Consider the following 19,919-nt stretch of genomic DNA (forward strand, 5'->3'; position numbering starts at 1 on the left):
ATAAGGATATATTTGCACAAAAATACTTAGAAATTTTAATGTGGACTTTTTTTTAATCACTAAGTGACGTGAAGGGCTGAAGACTGGAAAAATGAGATGAAGAGAGTAACGAAAATTGACAGATTTGTCCAATTCTACTCTAGATGCAGTCTCTGACCAGTGTAGAATGGAGAGGAACTATGACTTCCTGACCCCATGCTCCAAAAAAACCATGAGCAGCAACTCAAATCTTTTTAATTTGATATGAATGGTCAAATTATTATAATCCTGTAAATATCTACGAAGCAGTGTTCAGTCTCACACTTCTCCTTAATTTCTGATGTTGACTAAATTGTACCCGTCTTATTGGTACACTTTTGGTGAAGGTCAGCTTCAAACATTCTTCGATTTCAGAGTTTCTAAGTTTACAACATTCCTCTTCTAACAGTGACAAGAAGTGGAATATTTAACTTAAGATTGCATTGTGGACAGGTTGAATTGTGTAGAAATGTTCAGGTAAATAAAAGTATTAGTATTTTTTTCTAGTTAGCTGCCTTTATTTGAAATAGCAATATGTATCTTCTCTGCAGAAAATACAGTGGTACCTCGGGTTAAGTACTTAGCTAAAGTGGTGCTTCAGGTTAAGAACAGTTTCAGGTTAAGAACAGACCTCCGGAACAAATTAAGTACGGTACTTAACCCGAGGTACTACTGTATTTGCACATAACGGGGGGTCACCGTTGCAGAATTGAAGGTGAGACACCTCTTCACCCCCAGGTCATAAGACAGACTAAAGGATTCTGACCAAGGCCTAAATTGCCAAAGTTGCAGCGCAGAAAAAATTCCTTCCCACCTCTGAATATGGCAACTGCTGAGAAACCATAGCAAAGTCCGCAAATCTGAAAAGGAAAGGTTAAAAGAAAATAATGAGAGCAACAGTGATTCCTAGAGGGAGGGCTAGGTGGTTGATGCTCCTCGCCGACTGAGCGGCTGAGAGCAGCGTCAGCCATCTTTTATGCCCAGGGAGCGGACCTAAATGAAAACTGCAAACCTCAGGTCCGCTCCCTAAGTCCCAGGCTGCCACAGAATGGCCAAATTTCAACTGAGGGCCTGGCGATGCCCACGATGCTCAACGGTGGCCGAGGGGAAGCGAAAACAGCCTCTACAACATGGCAAGGCTCTGGAGGCAACAGCCACACACACAGAATTGGACAAGTGACCATTCTCATCAGGAAAAACTCTCTGACATTAAGAGCTGTTTGACAGTGGAATGGACTCTTGTGAGAAGTAGTGGACTTTCTTGGAGGTTTTCAAGCAGAGGTTGGATGGACATCTGCCATGGATGTTTCAGACCCTTAGCATCCCTTCCAACTCTACAATTCTATGATTCTATGACAGCATCTTAAAAAGCAGAGACATCACCTTGCCAACAAAGGTCCGTATAGTAAAAGTTATGGTTTTCCCAGTAGTGATGTATGGAAGTGAGAGCTGGACCATGAAGAAGGCTGATCGCCGAAGAATTGATGCTTTTGAATTATGGTGCTGGAGGAAACTCTTGAGAGTCCCATGGACTGCAAGAAGATCAAACCTATCCACTCTGAAGGAAATCAGCCCTGAGTGCTCACTGGAAGGACAGATTGTGAAGCTGAGGTTCCAATACTTTGGCCACCTCATGAGAAGAGAAGACTCCCTAGAAAAGACCCTGAAGTTGGGAAAGATGGAGGGCACAAGGAGAAGGGGACGACAGAGGACGAGGTGGTTGGACAGTGTTCTCGAAGCTACGAACATGAGTTTGACCAAACTGCGGGAGGCAGTGGAAGACAGGAGTGCCTGGTGTGCTCTGGTTCATGGGGTCACAAAGAGTCAGACACGACTAAACGATTAAACAACAACAATGACCATATTCACCCTCTGTCCCCAGGACACACCCTTCACCAACCCAGCTTTTGCACCTTTCTGGAGAGGTTTTGCCTGGCTGGCACGTTTCCTTGAACTCAGTGCCTCTGGGCACATCCATTGCTCTGCCAACTATTTTCTCTGGTTCTTCCCTCTCCAGCTTGTGGTCCCGGAAGGTTGCAAAGAAGAGAATGATTCGACAAAGTTTTCCTTCAGATTTTCACATACTTGGCACTTTATGAATAAAGCATTGTTTTAAGATTAACTTCTCAAAACAAGCAGATGAAGCACTTTAGGACACTTTTTTTTGTTTGTTCACTATCCGTCTGTATTACTTAACTTTTGCGCTGTAACATTGGGGAGGTCACCTCAATATTAAAAGACAAATCCCAAAGGATTATTTTTCACAGTTATTAGTCAGAAGGGTTTGCCCCTAGAATTCTCTGGTCTTTTACGGATCTTTTACCTTGTTCCTCCTTTCTTCACATCTGACTAAAATTCTGGCATAAAATCAAGGTTGCCTTAGCAACAGATAGTGTCATCTCAACCTCCTAAACTCTAATGGGAATGCGGATTGGTTTGAGTGGTGACCAAATATAGTAAATTCCAGAATTCCCATGCAGAAGGAGGAGTTTTAGCAAGTGTTTTTTTTTTAAAAAACCTCATATTGCTTTGAGTTGGGTTGCACTTGCCAGAATTTCATTTTTTTCCTATGCAGGCATCTGGTTTTTCTCGAATTTGCATCTAATTCTGTTTATTTCTATAATGTGTAAATTATCTTTCCATTCTTTCCAACACTCCAAAATCTGAATGAGGTATTTTGAATCACAAAAACCTGTTTTGCCTGTCTAGAGAACAGGATCTGACCATTTTTCACTACATTGAACTTTCAAAATTCTGATGACTTCAGTATTCAGAGAACAATTTTGCATGACAATGGAACTATATCAATTTATTTACCCCTGTGCTTGGAAGTGTACTTTCTTGGGGGTGGGGGAAGAGAAATGGATATTTTGAATAATTATTTTATGTCATTAGATCTATTATTTTTAGAACATTTATAAACTTTTTTCCAAAGTAGCAAATAAATTAAGAAGTAGGTGCAAAATAAAGCAAATAGAACCAGGAACCTGCCAAACATAAATAATAACCAAGTTTACCACATTTAGAAGGGTTGTGAGAATAAATGAAGTTTAAGTAAAAAACAATAGTTGCATATATCGTATTTTTCGCCCCATAGGACACACTTTTCCCCCTCCAAAAATGAAGGGGAAATCTGTGTGCGTCCTATGGGGCGAATGCAGGCTTTCGCTGAAGCGTGGAGAGCGAGAGGGGTCGGTGCGCACCGACCCCTCTCGCTCTCCAGGCTTCAGGCAGATATCCGCAAGCCTGGGGAGCCCGCGGGAGTTCCCGCAGGGCTCCCTAGGCTGTGGATAGCAGCCTGCTGCCTGGAGCACAGGGCGCCCTCCGAAGGGCGCCCCGTGCTTCGCGCAGGTGTCTGCAAGCCTTGCGAGCCCGGCGGCAACCCCGCGGCTGGGGGGGGGAATAATTTTTTTTAATTCATTTCCCCCCCAAAAAGGAGGTGCGTCCTATGGGCCAGTGCGTCCTATAGGGCGAAAAATATGGTAGTTTGTTCACTATCACACTATCAACACAGTTTAACCTTGCAAGATATTTTCACACAGTGGCTAAAAGTATGATCCACAACTAAAAAGTTTCAGGTTCAAGTATTTTTTTCACCCAAGAACCTACTCGCTTTGGTAAGCTACTGTCTCTCAACTTTGACCTTCCTACATCAGCAAAATGATGATGTTAGCATAGTTTCCCTTTCAATATTGTAAAGGTAAAGGGACCCCTGACCGTTAGGTCCAGTCGCGGACAACTCTGGGGTTGTGGTGCTCATCTTGCTTTATTGGCCGAGGGAGCTGGTATACAGCTTCCGGGTCATGTGGCCAGCATGACTAAGCTGCATCTGGCAAACCAGGGAAACGCTGTTTAACTTCCCGCCGGAGTGGTACCTATTTATTTACTTGTACTTTGACGTGCTTTCAAACTGCTAGGTTGGCAGGATTTCAATATTGTAGCAGGTATTAATGGGCAATTGTGCCATAGGTAATTTTAGACTCTGGACTGAACTGTCTTAGGGGGATCTATTGATGGCAATGTGTTTTTCTGTTGAAGATGTGGTACCCAGCCACGCAGTGCACTAACCTCTCTGCATCTCTTGCTTGTTCTGCTGAGTGGGATGTTGGACTTCTGCCCCCAAGTCCCGCTTTGCTGTGATAGTGACTCTGGATTCTTTTGACACCTAAAATATGCTATTGCTGCATGCTACCTCAGTCTCCAATCAGTGATACTGTACATGTAATGATGTGTGGGCCAGATAAAGCCAGATAAAGGCTGCAAAACAAGTCATAGGCCTTAATTATTTCTGTGACACCCATGGCTGCAGCATGATGAGGTCACCATTACATGTGAACCAGTCCTGGGTAAATTTTGCCAACTACAGTAGCATAACCAGTCCACATGCACGATATAAGGAGGACAATAACTAAGCTGTTGTCCCACCCTTTATTTTCAAGACCGGGTATGGTGTGTTCCAACACACAGAAGGAAGATGGGTGTGCTTGCCAAAGGAAACTGCAGTAGATGTTGCTAAAATTTACAGGGAATTTGAAGCTTCCTTTGGTCTGTCAGTTTAAGCTCTTGTGTGACTCCTATTTACAAATTATTTACTGGCAGTATGATCAAACCTCTCCATTCTGAAGGAAATCAGCCCTGAGTGCTCACTGGAAGGACAGATCGTGAAGCTGAGGCTCCAATACTTTGGCCACCTCATGAGAAGAGAAGACTCCCTGGAAAAGACCCTGATGTTGGGAAAGATGGACGGCACAAGCAGAAGGGGACGACAGAGGACGAGATGGTTGGACAGTGTTCTCGAAGCTACCAGCATGAGTTTGACCAAACTGCGGGAGGCAGTGGAAGACAGGAGTGCCTGGCATGCTCTGGTCCAGGGGGTCATGAAGAGTCGGACACGACTAAATGACTAAACAACAACAACAACACTTACTTTGAGTAAAGGGGGGGGGGGTGTAAAAGGGACCCCTGACCATTAAGTCCAATTGCAGACGACTCCGGGGTTGCAGCGCTCATCTCACTTTACTGGCCGAGGGAGCCAGCGTACAGCTTCCGGGTCATGTGGCCAGCATGACTAAGCCGCTTCTGGTGAACCAGAGCAGCACACGAAAATGCCGTTTACCTTCCTGCTGGAGCGGTACCTATTGATTTACTTCTAGTGTGTGCTTCCGAACTGCTAGGTTGGCAGGAGCAGGACCGGAGCAACGGGAGCTCACCCCATCGCGGGGATTCAAACTGCCGACTTTCTGATCGGCAAACCCTAGGCTCTGTGGTTTAACCCACAGCACCACCCATGTTCCCACTTACTTTGAGTAATACCATGCAAACACTGTTCTACTCGGACACTTACATCACCGGTAGTGCTTCCAGGTTGTGCTCCAAATCACAATAACCCAACTAGCTGCAGAATTACTTTGTCCTCATCACTTTGATATTTCATTGCCAGATATTGGGATTGGATTTGGAAGGTTTGGATATAAATTCTTGCTCAGCCCTGAAGTTCAACGGAACGACCATGTCACCACCTCTCAGACTACTTGAAGCCTTGTTCAGAACTGAGCATTATTTAGCTGTTAATCCACTGTTTCTCCTTCAAATTAATCCACACTTGCACAAATCTGCATTTGCATATGAGGAACAATTTAGGTCTTTCCCCTCATACCAATAGGCATTTCCTTATGTGCTTGTCTCTGCCTTCTAATTTGTTTATCCTGTCATGCTGCTTAAGGACCTTGTTTTTTAAAAAAAACATTTCCCCACCTGGGAAGTGTTCAAATGCCTACAGTTAGGCAATTGTAAATTCTCAGCACACAGTTTTTAATGCGGTTTGCTTGTGCAGTTTTCTCAGTTTTGTGCAAGGCTGAGGGACCAAAAGGCAAAGCTCTGCCGGAAATAATTACTAGCCCAGCTGGAAAAGAAATGAAAACATGAGTAGTGGCCCTGGAAAGAGGAGTAGCAGGAAGTTACAGTTGATCCACCGCCAAAATAAATTGCCTGTAACCCTGAGTTGAGCAGTTCAGAGCCCAATTCTCCCCAATTTATCCGACTATCTATGTATTGGGTGAACCTAAATTTACAGGGAGAAGGCATCAATATTGGTGTTTGAGTGTAACATCATGTGGACCATGCAAATTAAGTGGAACGAAAACAAAGTGGACGAGCTCTTATGTACTGTTGTGATGGCAAAATGAGGCGAAGGCATATTCTAGTTTGCCTGGAAGCCTTCAGCTAGGGTGGAGGAGAACGTTAATTATATTGTTGACCATGCAAATTGAACACCCTTAATCCAGAGATCCCCAGCACTCATTGGCTAGCTAAGGTGCAGCAGCAACAAAAAAAACTGTCTGTGATGCATGCAAAGGTAGACAGTTCTGTTTCCACCTACTCTAGGTGTGATCCACTCAGCAGGCTAATAGAGATAAAGGTGGGAGGTGCACTTGCTTATTTGGAGAGACATTGAGAGTTTTTGAAACACTGAAGATGGTTTTGGATGTAGGAATTTTACTGAGCAGAGATGTGTCTCAGCGGTGACTGACTAGGTACGTACTCCAACTGAAATTCAGAACAATTAAAAGAGAGCAGTCCCAGTACTTTGCAAGTGACTTGCTTGTGAAAGACTGGTTCTTTCCCCAATACGAATCAGCATTGTGAACTTTCTAATTTGCTTACTTACCTTGCGATTCTTTGATGTCATTTGATTTCTGGCTTTGCCGGGGTACGGTTACCCGGAGCGCATATAAATTTTTAAAATCTTTTCTAAAGAAAGGCACTAGGACAGCAGCAGCGGCAGCTGAAACAAAAGCTGAAGTTTTTCTACCTCAGGAGAGCGAATTATGACATCATTTCATTTGGAAAGGGGTTCTGAACGAGTTTGGATAGAATTAGGCTTGCTTTTTATCTGATCTTTAAAAAAAAAGAAAAAAAGATCTGCAGCGAGATAAAACTATACCACTAACAGTGCTTTACCAGCCAGGACAAGTTTTTATCTTAAATGAAAAAGAATAAAAAAGGATGCAGTGGCTGGCAATTTAGAAGGATGGATGTAATCACCTTTAAACTTTGAAGCACAGGGCTATTAAAGTTCCTCCTTTATTGCTGATGGGGTATTTTTTAAGCTAGAAGTGTAAAGGAACTTTGTGCTGCCTGAAAAACTTCGGCAGGTAGGCTTGGCAGTCCAGAGGGTGCAATTGGAATTTAACCTGGTGATGAAAGCAGTCTTTGCCCAATACCTGCTCTCTATATATTGTAGCTCCCCACAGAGATACCTTTGTAAATCCTTCATTGTCTGTGAAGGAAGGAGCAGGTGAGTAAAAGGAAATCTGAGCTCAAACTTTCCATTGCCTTTATGCTTTCATTGATGTTTGCCTCCCAGATGCTCCTCTTAACTACCTACCAGATATAGCAGCCTGTTGTTCCAGTGCAGGAAATCTGAAAATTATATGGAATTCTGTTTTGAAGTCTTTTCTTAATTGTACGTCAACTGAGATATTGTAACCCATAGAGGCAGCCCACATTTATTAACCATAAAATAGCTGTTGGGTTAAGAATGTTTGATTTCTAAAGATCAAACATATTCAAAGTACGGGAAGTTCATATCACATGTTGGGTTTATTTTTTATTGTTTGTACAGAACCCCCCCCCCCTCATTTTTTTGAAACCATTTTTAAAATATATTTCAAAACTTAAGTTTTACTCGGAGTAGATTCTCTAAAATGAATGAACATGTTATGGCCATTGTTTTCAATAGGTCTACCGTGAGCAAAACTTTGCTGAATACCTACCACAATATATGTCTCGTTGCATTTTCAGGGTATTCGCAAAAAGATGCTTTTTCTGTGGCTAATTTGCTTTGATGCACTGAGATAAAGAGGTTACACTGTGCTAACACTGTCAGGTGAATATAACATTAGGCAGACATCCACTGAGATCAGGGTAATGGTTTTTCTATTAGATCTGGGTGCTTTCTTGAAGTGGTCATTATGTTTTCTTCCTTGGGATTCTTTACTTGGGTTTGAATGTACTGTATGTTTTATTCAGAGTGCTCTTATGGCCCCAAAGGATAAAAGAGGAAAGCAGCTAACATGATACTTTTAACCGGATCTTTATCTATCGTGAGAGTAGGCAGGCTTTTGAACTTCACAGACATCTTCCTCAGTGATGCAAACAGAGACCTCAAGATCCGTATTTAAATTTTGGGCATTGCACTTCCCCTTGCCTGCACCGAGAGGAACAAATTTAAATGCCGATCGGTCACTGGAGCAAGAAGAACTTGTCCCAGCCAATTTAAACTGGTGTGCACACATGCTTATTAAAATTATGACTTGTTGTATCATGTGCAGCGCTCTCTCTCTCTCCAGTGACATCACTAGGAGCGCTGAGCTGGGTAGGAAAAATAAGTCAACACCTTTTAAGTAATGAAGAAACAAAACACTTTTTAAAAAGCTGAATCTTTTAGTCTAATATTACAAAATTGAGACAGCTGAGCTAGATTCTCGTTTGGTATAAAGTTGCCTCATCCTGGAGCCATTTGTTGATACAGGCTGACTTGCACGAACTTTTTTTTTTTTAATGCGAGTTTGGCAACACCGCATCATTTGAGCAGCATTTTTGTCTGTTGCGTCTTGGAAACATTAATGTGCTTATTGTTATTCTTATTGAATATTTTTTTATTGCTCTGTGTGTGTGTGTGTGTGTGTGTGTGTGTGTGTGTGTGTGTAGGTACACCAACGTTTTATTTTCCAAGCAATGCTATTTCTGTTTTGAGATCCTAGGGTGGAGTGGATAGCAAGTTGTCTTTCGATGATGGAGACCCAAGCTAAAATCTCTGCCCAGCCGTGAAGTTCAGTGGAGGACCATGACACAGTCCTTATCTCTCAGTCTAACCTACTTTAGGAGGTTATTGTGAGGATTAAAGGGAAATGGAGACACACAGTATATGCTATTTTAAGCATCGCGGAAGAAGGGCTGGGAGAATAACTTGTTAATCCTCCTCACAAAAACCTTGCGGCTAAAGAGAGTAATTTGTCCAAGCCCACAAAATGAGCTTCTGGAAACTGTAGGACTTTAATATAGGTCTTTAAAGCCTGAGTAGGGTGAGGTTCCTGCTGGATGTCAGTAGTTCTTATTAGCTGTTTTGTGTGGCAGGAGAATTCCTGTGTGACACGACAAAAAGCACAACCTCATAGACACAGATTCGAATAAGAGGCAGAATAGTGAAGGGAACAGAGCTTTGGGATCGGTTTCAGGAAAGCTATAATCAAATGCTTGCTCAGCCATTAAACTTGCTGAGTAACCTTGGGCAAGTCACGGTCTTTCATCTTTATGTACCTCACTGGGTGAAATTGGGAGAACCCCATGTACGCCTCCCGGAACTGGTGGAGGAAACTTTGCATGAGGGTAATTGACAAAAGACAGGATAATTGGCATGAGTAATGAAAACTGCAGGTGCAAATAGATTTCTGCAGCCAAGTTCGTTTTCACAAGCGTCCATACCGTGCGAGCTTTTACCATGGAATGTATGCCTGGCAAACATCGCTTTTGAAATGCAAAAAAACAATAACAAAGATTTAAATATTGCTTGTGTAGGTGTAGCAGCAGGTGTAGATGACTGGGAGTTCACTGGGGCAGGGACATATCTACATATCTATCTATATTTGCTTGAATCCATAAACAAATCGTAAGCAATGACAATGAAGAAGGACCAAAGTGGCCAATTCCAGGTGAGAGTCCAGTAGGCATTTTGGAACAATTAGTTGTTTTTCAAGCGCAACTCAATTACATCAGTCCAGTCTGGCGGTTACGGAAACATTAATGTTGTTCATTAACTGGAAGGCCCCGTCTGCATAGACAGTTGGCTTGGAGGGAACACGCATTGAAAATGTTAAACGCTTCTGTTTCTTCAACCTTGAACGTGGAAAGTTAGCAAGTGTTAGTATGTCTCTCCAAAGGATGCTTCAGGCCAAACATACAAGGTTTTGTTTTCCTCTACTTTCGTGTATCCTTCAGTATCTGAAGAGAGTATTCACATATGAAACTCTAACTGCTTGCTGAGTTAATAAGTGGTTATGATTGATACTACTTTTCCTCAGAAATCACCACTCCTGGTTTTGCTTCAGTTTCTCTTCGTCTGCTCCCCTGTAATTTTGAGTTTCCTAAATTGGGTTTATTTAGTGTATTCACTTGAAGTACAACTTGTCCTTTCATTGGGTTGTCATGGATGGCAAGCCCCAAACAATGCTTTGTAGTCACATACAAGTCACTGGTTTTATACCTCTTTGTGTTATACCCAGGGGAGTACAAACAACCTCTTCTATGGGAGGGAAAAAAACACCGTGAGGAATCTAGCCAAAGAACGCTGACAGTGATACTCCTTGAGAGCCAATAAGTCATATTAAGGCTATTAAAGCTTGGGTATGATCCTGTCAGGTAGTTGAGTTCAACAGGACAGAGTTTCACCCCATAGTTTATTCTCCCGCTAGAAGCACTTTCATATGCTTGACATTGTTCAGTAGGAAATATTCGCTGTTATACATAAAACAGAGTGAACTTCCATGTAAAATGAGGAGCAAGGTGGCTGAACGAGGGTTTGCCAATGGTGTTGTTAGTGTTACAGACCCTCTAAGTGTCCTTATTTTCCAGGGACTTTCCTGATTTAGAAAAGCAGTCCCTGTTTCTGATTTGATCCTGGAATGTCCCACTTTTCCTTAGGATGTCCCTACAGTGGTACCTCGGGTTACATACGCTTCAGGTTACATACACTTCAGGTTACAGATTCCGCTAACCCAGAAATAGTACCTCAGGTTAAGAAATCGTGCTCCAGCGGCGCGGCAGCAGCAGGAGGCCCCATTAGCTAAAGTGGTGCTTCAGGTTAAGAACAGTTTCAGGTTAAGTACGGACCTCTGGAACGAATTAAGTCCTTAACCCGAGGTACCACTGTATTTTCATTGGAGAAATGTTGGAGGGTATGGAGTTATCTGACCCCTGAACTGTCTGAAGGCATCCTGTATAGGAAAGTGGCTTGTTTTTTTTTTTAATGTTTAATGTTTTATTATGTTTTTATGCATGTTGGAAGCTGCCCAGAGCCCTGGGGCAATGCAATAACATGCGTGGGGTATAAATAGTAAAATTATCATTATGGAATGGGACGTCACTCTTTCCATCAGAGAAATGTTGGAGGGCATGGTGTTATGCGGAGTAAGAATAATAATTTTTAAATGTAGACGGTTCAAAGAGTTTGGGCTGCTTTGTGTGAGTTGGTTGGGGGGCTGTCAGTCACCACTATTTTTTTAATCTGAAACTTTCCAATTCTAAAAATAACCTATTGTTCTTTAAGTTGCATACACACCATACATTTAAAGCATACCTCTCTAAAAATGAAAAAAATCCTGGGAACTGTAGTTTGTTATGGGTGCTGGGAATTGTAGCTCTGTGTGGATAAACTACAGGTCTCGGGATTTTTCTTTTTCTTCTGACGGGTGTGTGCTTTAAATGTATGGTGTACTTTAAATGGCCTTCAATCAGTCCTGTAACAAATTAAAATTAAATACAACAAATTAAAAACCCTGGGTTTTGATAATTTTTAGGTGGGCACTTATGCTTTAGTTTTTGAAAGTACACTCTCTAGTCCATGGGTAGGCAAACTAAGGCCCGGGGGCCAGATCCGGCCCAATTGCCTTCTAAATCCGGCCCGCGGACGGTCCAGGAATCAGCTTGTTTTTATATTAGTAGAATGTGTCTTTTATTTAAAATGCATCTCTGGGTTATTTGTGGGTCCTGCCTCGTGTTTTTACATGAGTAGAATGTGTGCTTTTATTTAAAATGCATCTCTGGGTAATTTGTGGGGCATAGGAATTCATTCATTCCCGCCCCCCCCCAAATCTAGTCCAGCCCCCCCACAAGGTCTGAGGGACAGTGGACTAGCCCCCTGCTAAAAGTGTTTGCTGACCCCTGTTCTAGTTGCATCCTGGCTCAGGGGTGGAACGAGAAAGATTGGTGGAAAAGTTGTAGAGAAGGACTAGAATTCAAAATCTGCAACAAATCTGCCTGTGAAACTCTAGTCCCAGTTACATATTGTCCTCATTCGGACATAACACTAAACTACAGTTTAGAATTACAAGGCTGGGCAAACCTCAGGCTCATGTATCTGCCTTCTCTTCCTCCGACAAGGAAGAGATGTGCTTTTCTGCAGCGCATGACTAGAGAAGAATCACTGTACTGAAAGCGATGGTGGTAAGAAGGGCTGAGATCTCACTTTGGTACTGGTGAGCTAAGTCGAAAGCACAGTAGCTTGTTAACTGAACACCTTTAGAATAAATGTACACCTTTCATTCTATTATAACACGATTACTATTACGTTAACTGTGTTTATTTGTGCTGGTTTGTGATCACTGTGGTCAGCAGCGTAGCAAGTCGGGGGACATGAAGACAGGTCACGTACTAAAGACAGGTCACGTACTAAAGAAGAGGCTTTGTACCTCTTCAAATTAATGCAACCTCAGGGTTACAACATAAAAGGAAAAGAGATTGGGAGGGAGAAAGAAAAAAACAAACAAACCCAGACACTAGTTCTTGATTAAAGGGTTCTTGTTACTGCCAGATGGAATTGAAAAATTTAAAGGAAAGGAGGAATAATAATAAAAAAGGCTAACAACAATTTAATGTTCACAAAAATGAGCTAGTATCACTCCAGGAAGTCAATGGAATACTTAGGAACCAAAAGAGGAAGAAGAAGAAGAAGAAAAAGGGGGGACAGCCATTAGCACTGTCATTTTCTACCAAAGATGAAATAAATGAATTAACATTGAGAGCATAATCCTGCACATATTTCCTCTGTTCAGTGCTGCCGTTGTTCAGTAAAGATGCACAGTTCAGCCTAAAACTGTCCCCGTTTAAAGGTAAAGGGACCCCTGACCATTAGGTCCAGTCGTGGCATTATTGGCCGAGGGAGCCGGCATACAGCTTCCGGGTCATGTGGCCAGCATGACTAAGCCGCTTCTGGCGAACCAGAGTAGCGCACGGAAATGCCGTTTGCCTTTCCGCCGGAGCGGTACCTATTTATCTACTTGCACTTTGATGTGCTTTTGAACTGCTAGGTTGGCAGGAGCAGGGACTGAGCAACAGGAGCTCACCCCATTGCAGGGATTCGAACCGCCGACCTTCTGATTGGCAAGTCCTAGGCTCTGTGGTTTAACCCACAGCGCCACCCGCGTCCCCGTTTAGGTGACATTTAAAATGCTTAGAACTATGTATTTTCTTCTTTAGAGTAGTAAGAGATGAAAGAGTCGAAAGTGAGAGACAATTGTTCGTTTATGTTTGCGTATTTGCTAGATCGATAAACGGGTAGCTCTTTGGGTTTGTTCAGATATTTATTTGTAATGTGGAATGTGAGCTACCTTAGTTAAAATAAAGGGGTTAGGAAATATGCTGTTGATGGCATTCCCTTGAGGAAATGGCATTGGTTCATACAAGTTAGTATTCAGAGTTGATTGCCTCAGATTCATATAATTAACCATTTTGCATGGAAATGCTTTGGCTCTGACCTTTCGTTGGTGGATCATCTCTTTGCAGGTGATGGCTCCAAGGCCTGAACTAGCAGGAACAGACGCAAGCAAAGCCCAAGAAAATCAAGTCATGTCTGACAGAGCGATGAACAATTCAAAAGGTACATAAATAGTTACCATCCCTATTCCTATATATCCTATATTAACATTCTGTTTAGAAGCTTGCGAGTTCTGTACTCAAGGATAGGTAGGAAACAGTTATTGACTTGCTTGCTGGTTCTCTCAGGTGAAGCGGTTCCTGTAGGAAATCAGCTGGAACTTTTGCCCGCTTACTCCACCATTGCCTTGGCAGCAGAACCAGCGCCAGAATTTGACCCATGGAGTTTGCCAGAGCTCCAGAACACAGGAGTAAAGTGGTCAGGTAAGAACCTGTCGTGGATATTTATACTTTCCCACCTTAATTTGTGCTTCCTGCATTGCAGGGGGTTGTTCTAGAATGGGGTGACCAACTCCCAAGAGACGGCGATCTACTCAAAGAGTTAAAGACTGGCAGTGATCTACCCCCTTTTCTGGAGTTCGGGTCAAAGTTTTTGAGCTTTGTTTTTAGGAAGAAAAGCCCTGTTTTCTGGGCTTCAGGGCAAAGATGTTGAGCCTTTTTGAGGGGAGACAAACTTGTTGAGCTTCTTTGGGGGGAGCCAGTGATCTGCCAGTGATCTACGCCAGATGTCCAGTGATCTACTGGTAGATCACAATCTACCTGTTGGACGTGCCTGGGATCCTCCGGGACCCTTCTAACGCTATGATTTTCAAACATTAGCTTTCTAGAAAAGGGGGCAGCAAAGCCCAGGTGGAAGTTGTTTTAATCATTGGCTCTGAATCTTTGTGCCTTTATTTACCTATCAGTACACGGGTGGCACTGTGGGTTAAACCACAGAGCCTAGGACTTGCCGATCAGAAGGTCGGCGGTTCGAATCCCCGTGACAGGGTGAGCTCCCATTGCTCGGTCCCTGCTCCTGCCAACCTAGCAGTTCGAAAGCACGCAGTGCAAGTAGACAAATAGGTACCGCTCCGGCGGGAAGGTAAACAGCGTTTCCATGTGCTGCTCTGGTTCTCCAGAAGCGGCTTAGTCATGCTGGCCACATGACCCGGAAGCTGTATGCCGTCTCTCTCGGCCAATAAAGCGAGATGAGCGCCGCAACCCCAGAGTCGGCCACGACTGGACCTAATGGTCAGGGGTTCTTTTACCTTTAATACCAAACTATCTGTCTTCTCTGATTTGACATGCTTTGTTTTAAAAGTGGACAGCTGAGTAGGCAAAACAGCAAATCAGTGCATCTGCTAATGAAAGTTCTCCCATTGAACATGTTGCGTTTCCCATTTTATGGAAGCAGGGGAAATCTCTCAAGTTGCAACCTTCTTTTCCATTTATGTATTTAGGGTCTTCAAATGCTGTTGGGTTCTGCAACCAGGTTGTAAACAAAATTGGTATTGCTGTTGGCAAACAGATCACCTTGGACTCTAAGCTGTGTCCATTGTTGATGGTGTCAATGCTGACCTTACTTCTCAACAATTAATTCCATATCTGTTGGTTTCTGCTGGTCTAGTAATCTCTCAAAGGTGGAAGGATGCATCTTGTTATTCTAGGGAACCATGGTTTTAAAAAGGCATGTTCATTGCTGTTTCCGAAAAGCTGCCACCGCTCTCCAACTTTGCTTCTGCTTGGGCGGTCATTTGTGATTTACATGACCGAACTATATTATGACTGACACATTCCCACTAAATATGCGTTTATTTGGCAACATTCATGATCATTTGATATGCTTGGTACAAATATGAACCTTGTCTTCCACTACGGAATATATTGCACACCACTCATTCTTTTTAAAAGCTTTCTATGACTGTTATTTTATCATTTTGTAATTATATTCTTCCTGCTACAGGGACGCGGGTGGCGCTGTGGGTTAAACCACAGAGCCTAGGACTTGCCGATCAGAAGGTTGGCGGTTCGAATCCCCGCGACGGGGTGAGCTCCTGTTGCTCGGTCCCTGCTCCTGCCAACCTAGCAGTTCGAAAGCATGTCAAAGTGCAAGTAGATAAATAGGTACCACTCCAGCGGGAAGGTAAATGACGTTTCCGTGCGCTGCTCTGGTTCGCCAGAAGCGGCTTAGTCGTGCTGGCCACATGACCCGGAAGCTGTATGCCGGCTTCCTCAGCCAATTAAGCGAGATGAGCGCCGCAACCCCAGAGTCGGTCACGACTGGAACTAATGGTCAGGGGTCCCTTTGCCTTTATTCTTCCTGCTGAACTCAGAGGCAAGACGTAATGCCATGTTGTCCAAAGAGCTCAGAATGGCTTCCACGTGGATTTCCCAGGCAGACTCCATTCAGGAATCTTAACAAGCTCAGAAATCCTTTGTTTTCACAGTGGCTCGTGCCTCCAAACCATTATTTGGCCCCAAAGTCTGTTTCATTTTCCGGATCCCTTTGGTCCTTTAGTGAGGTCAATGGCGGTTCTCCACTTCCTGTGGTAGGAAGATCCCCATCAGAGCTGCTTATGCTTTGGTGACAAGTGGAAGTTTAGAGTTGTGAACTGGTTCTGCAGAACCCTCCTCTACCCACTTTACCTTCTGCATTGCCAGGGGTAGAAACAAGATGGAGAAGCCAACCAGGCAATTCCAACAGGCAAAGACACCACCTATTAGGGACATATAGTGAATTATTTAAATACACATCGACCTGTGCTGATGTGTACCACAACAGGCAAATTCAGCACTATCTTCCAACGCTTAAAAGTGCATGGGAACTCTGTTGTAATAATCTTCTGCCCCTTTTTGTTTCAAATTATGATGCTATTTTCCTAATAATATTATGAAATTTCAGTAAAAACATAAATAAATAAAATTTATCATTCTCACATTTTGCTTTAAGTAGGGTGAGAAGGGGCAATTGATTTTGGTTTTTTTTAAAAAAATCTTATTGGGTTTTTATAGCTTCATAAGAATCGTTTAGCTATAGTTAAATTTTAATAATGAGAACATTCCTTATGGTTTATCATCCACCAAACTCACAGCATCAGCCTTGACTCCACAGACTTGCAGGAAACCGATTGACTGTTGAAAATCAAGTATTAGATTCTTTGCTGTTTTGTATATGCAAACTTGTTTTGTATTTTGCAGAGCTGGATGCGAAAGGCAAAATACTCCGTGTGACAAAAGGATTTGGAAAGTTTGTCCTCTTGCTTTTCCTGCTCTACTTTTTTGTCTGTGCCTTGGATGTGCTCAGCTCAGGCTTCCAGTTAGTAGGAGGTAGGAAAACACTTTCATCATGGTTACCTAAGTCTCTGTTTCTGTAAAAAGGATCTTGTTGAGTTAAGCCTCACCCCTCCAGAAGAGCCCACTTCAAACAGATGAACAGAAAAAGAAAGTGTCAGTAAATGAATGCTGACGCCCCTTTATTTGCAAAGGCACCTTTTGTTTTCAGCATTCCAAGGGGGTGTTGACATTGCTTTATTTTAGCTTCAGGTATTAGTCTCGGATGGTATAGATGGTGTCAGTCGTTGGGATGAATTACAAGTCAAGCTAGACTGTTCTATGGAACCTTAAACTTTTTACAACGGTATTATGTAGTGTGAGATTTTGTGGGTAAAAGAGGGGCTGGGGAAACCCAGCCAGATGGGTGGGGTATAAAAAATAAATTATTATTATTATTATTATTATTATTATTATTATTATTATTACTACTACTACTACTACTACTACCACTACTACCACTTTACAGATTCATGACAAAGGCAATGAACACACACACACACATTCTATGGTTCTATATAGTGATACCTTTCCCAAAACCCTGCAGCTGCTGTGAGAAAGGGGAAGAAGAATAATGTCTACTGTTCGTTGCTGTCTGTAGTATCTGGACAAGGGATCTCCCACACATCTGCTTGTCCCGTGCCTAGAAAGTACGACTCCAAGCAGTTTCCCCCTTGCCCGTCTCCTTTCTAAGGGAAAACCTGCTCTTTAGCAATAGATAGGAACAAACAGCAATCTGGGGGAATCCCAAATGGCTGTTTGCTTCGATTGAGCACCAAAGAGTGATTTTACTTGGGGGGAAGGAATGGGACAAGAGGAAGTCTCAATATAAGCCCTAAGGCTTCCTGAAACTTGGCCCTCCAGATGTTTTTGGCCTACAACTCCCATGATCCCTAGCTAGCAGGACCAGTAGTCAGGGATGATGGGAATTGTAGTCTCAAAACATCTGGAGGGCCGAGGTTGAGGAAGCCTGCCCTAAGTCTTGGGGTGGTTTTGCCTTTGCATCAGAGCAAGCAGTTATTTACTCTTCCATACATGAATGAATGGCAGCCAAAATATTTTATACAGGAGGCATAAGAGTTGGGTTCTCTGGGGTGGGGTGGGGGTAATCTCTATTTAATGGCATAGGAAATACCTTTGGTGAGTCAATAATCACCCCTGCCACAATACGCAGAGCTGCCCCCTGACTTCGTCATCCTGCTCACACAAAAGCACGACAGAAAATTGGAAACTGGGTTTTCTGCATATAGGTCGTCTTCTTCTTTGGCAATCACTTGTAGCCAAGTAAGATTGTCTTCCATAAACACGGTTTTAACAGTGAGTCCGTAAGTGACTGTGGAGGCCAATTCTGGATCCACACATCCTTCCACAGTGGGGACATTGGTTACCACATGGGAGTTGATCATGGTGTGGATTTGCCAAGCATGCCTTCCTCTTAGCATGTTTCTCCCTTTTGCCCTGAGTTCGAGCGTCTTCAAAGCCCATGACACCTTTGGTCAAGGCTGTTCTCCAATTGGAGCAACCGCAGGCCAGTGTTTCCCAGTTGTCGGTGTTTATACTACATTTTTTTTAGATGTTGGAACCATTTAGAAGTTGGAAACTGGGTTGTCTGCATATAGGTAGCAATTATGTTATTCAAAGACATATCTTTTTTTGTAGGCAAAGCAGCAGGGGACGTCTTCAAAGAAGGCTCCGTGTTAGCAAATCCTCTTGCAGGCGTAGTGATTGGCCTTCTGGTGACAGTCATGGTGCAGAGCTCAAGCACGTCCTCATCCATCATCGTCAGTATGGTGTCCTCTTCAAGTAGGTTAATGGTACAAAGGATTGGTAGTTAATGGATGTTTTAGTTGAAATTCTTGCATTGCAGGGGGTCATCCCTTGGGGTCTCTTCCAACTCTACAATTCTATGATTATAACAGCCATACAAGAAATATTTAAAATAACTAAGCAAGTATTAGATATCACCCCAGAATTGGCCCTACTAAACATCTTCCAAGACAACAATGTCCATTTACACCACAAAGAACTCATAACTCACCTACTTTCAGCAGCCAGAAACACCATAACCAGACACTGGAGAGACCTGCCAGGAGTAAGCATGGACCAATGGTACCAAATAGTATGGGAAACAGCCCTACTAGAAAAATTAACCAATAAACTGAAACTGACACGGGGACAAACAGAAGAAGACGCATTTACCCCGGTATGGCTTCCCTTTATCACATACACAGCCCAACAAGACAATGGCAATAATCCACCAACAGCATACAAATCAATATGGCTAACCTGATCCAAAACACCCACCCACCCCACTCACACACGAAAACAAAGATCACCACAGCCAATCACAAACAAACAACCACACCCTAGGCCAACCCCAACCTCTCTCACCACCAAAGGAACACAAGCGAACAGAAGAAAACCTACATGAGCAATGCTGACACCAAACTCTACATACATTAAGCATAATAGAAACATCGCCACCCCACCCCCACCCATCTTCCCCCCCTCCACCCCTTTTTTTCTCCCCCTAATGTCTCTACAAATGAAACGGATTTGTAAAAATGTTACATGGAAAAAATACGAGAGACATTACAGATACTTCGGTAAACCAAGAAAATCTTTAATAAAAAAAAAAAAATAAAAAATTCTATGATTATAGATTTGTACAGGTCATCCTGAAAGTTGTGCACGCACAAATATAGAGAGCAAAGGGGATATTGGAAAAACATTTTCATAAAAAAACTACTATGGGAATATCATATTGGAAACAGGAACAGACAATGTGTTTGGTGTGCCTTTTCTGTTGTAAAGATAGGAGGAAGTACACCTGATAGAACGCTGCCTTTCTGAGTAGCTCTTTTAAGTTGTGTGAGACTTGGTCTGGATTTTGTAACCCTGGGTAGGAAAGGACTCTTAGGAGCAATGTTGTGGGAAGAGCCAAGGTCAGTCTGTGGTTGCAGAGCATTTATTTCAATCATTTGATCCAGGGGGAGGGGGGAAATGACAGGGGAAAGGCAACCCTGCAAGTTTAAAATATAAGACGGAGTCTAAAATATAAGACGTAGAAAAATATTTTCCTGTTGGAAATTGGGTTGTAA

The 19,919-nt window shown here is 42.9% G+C and overlaps 1 protein-coding gene and 1 long non-coding RNA gene across 3 annotated transcripts in view; one reads left to right on the forward strand and one right to left on the reverse strand.

Annotated features, from left to right (window-relative positions):
* LOC310770301 overlaps positions 1–19,919 on the reverse strand; it is a 103,977-nt gene that overhangs the window by 63,208 nt on the left and 20,850 nt on the right. The window lies entirely within an intron of this gene.
* SLC34A2 (solute carrier family 34 member 2) overlaps positions 6,385–19,919 on the forward strand; it is a 29,843-nt gene continuing 16,308 nt past the window's right edge. The window contains exons 1-5 of one of the 2 annotated variants that reach the window (XM_083630405.1): positions 6,385–6,551; positions 13,579–13,672; positions 13,798–13,932; positions 16,687–16,815; positions 18,478–18,621. In XM_083630405.1, the coding sequence (XP_083486531.1) occupies positions 13,582–13,672; positions 13,798–13,932; positions 16,687–16,815; positions 18,478–18,621 (499 nt within the window). In that variant the 5' untranslated portion in view covers positions 6,385–6,551; positions 13,579–13,581. Of the gene's footprint in view, positions 6,552–7,155; positions 7,316–13,578; positions 13,673–13,797; positions 13,933–16,686; positions 16,816–18,477; positions 18,622–19,919 lie in introns of those variants that run through there. The other variant, XM_083630406.1, reaches the window with a different exon arrangement.

The sequence above is a fragment of the Podarcis filfolensis genome, assembly GCF_964270895.1.
Source record: "Podarcis filfolensis genome assembly, chromosome: 9".
Taxonomy (NCBI): domain Eukaryota; kingdom Metazoa; phylum Chordata; class Lepidosauria; order Squamata; family Lacertidae; genus Podarcis; species Podarcis filfolensis.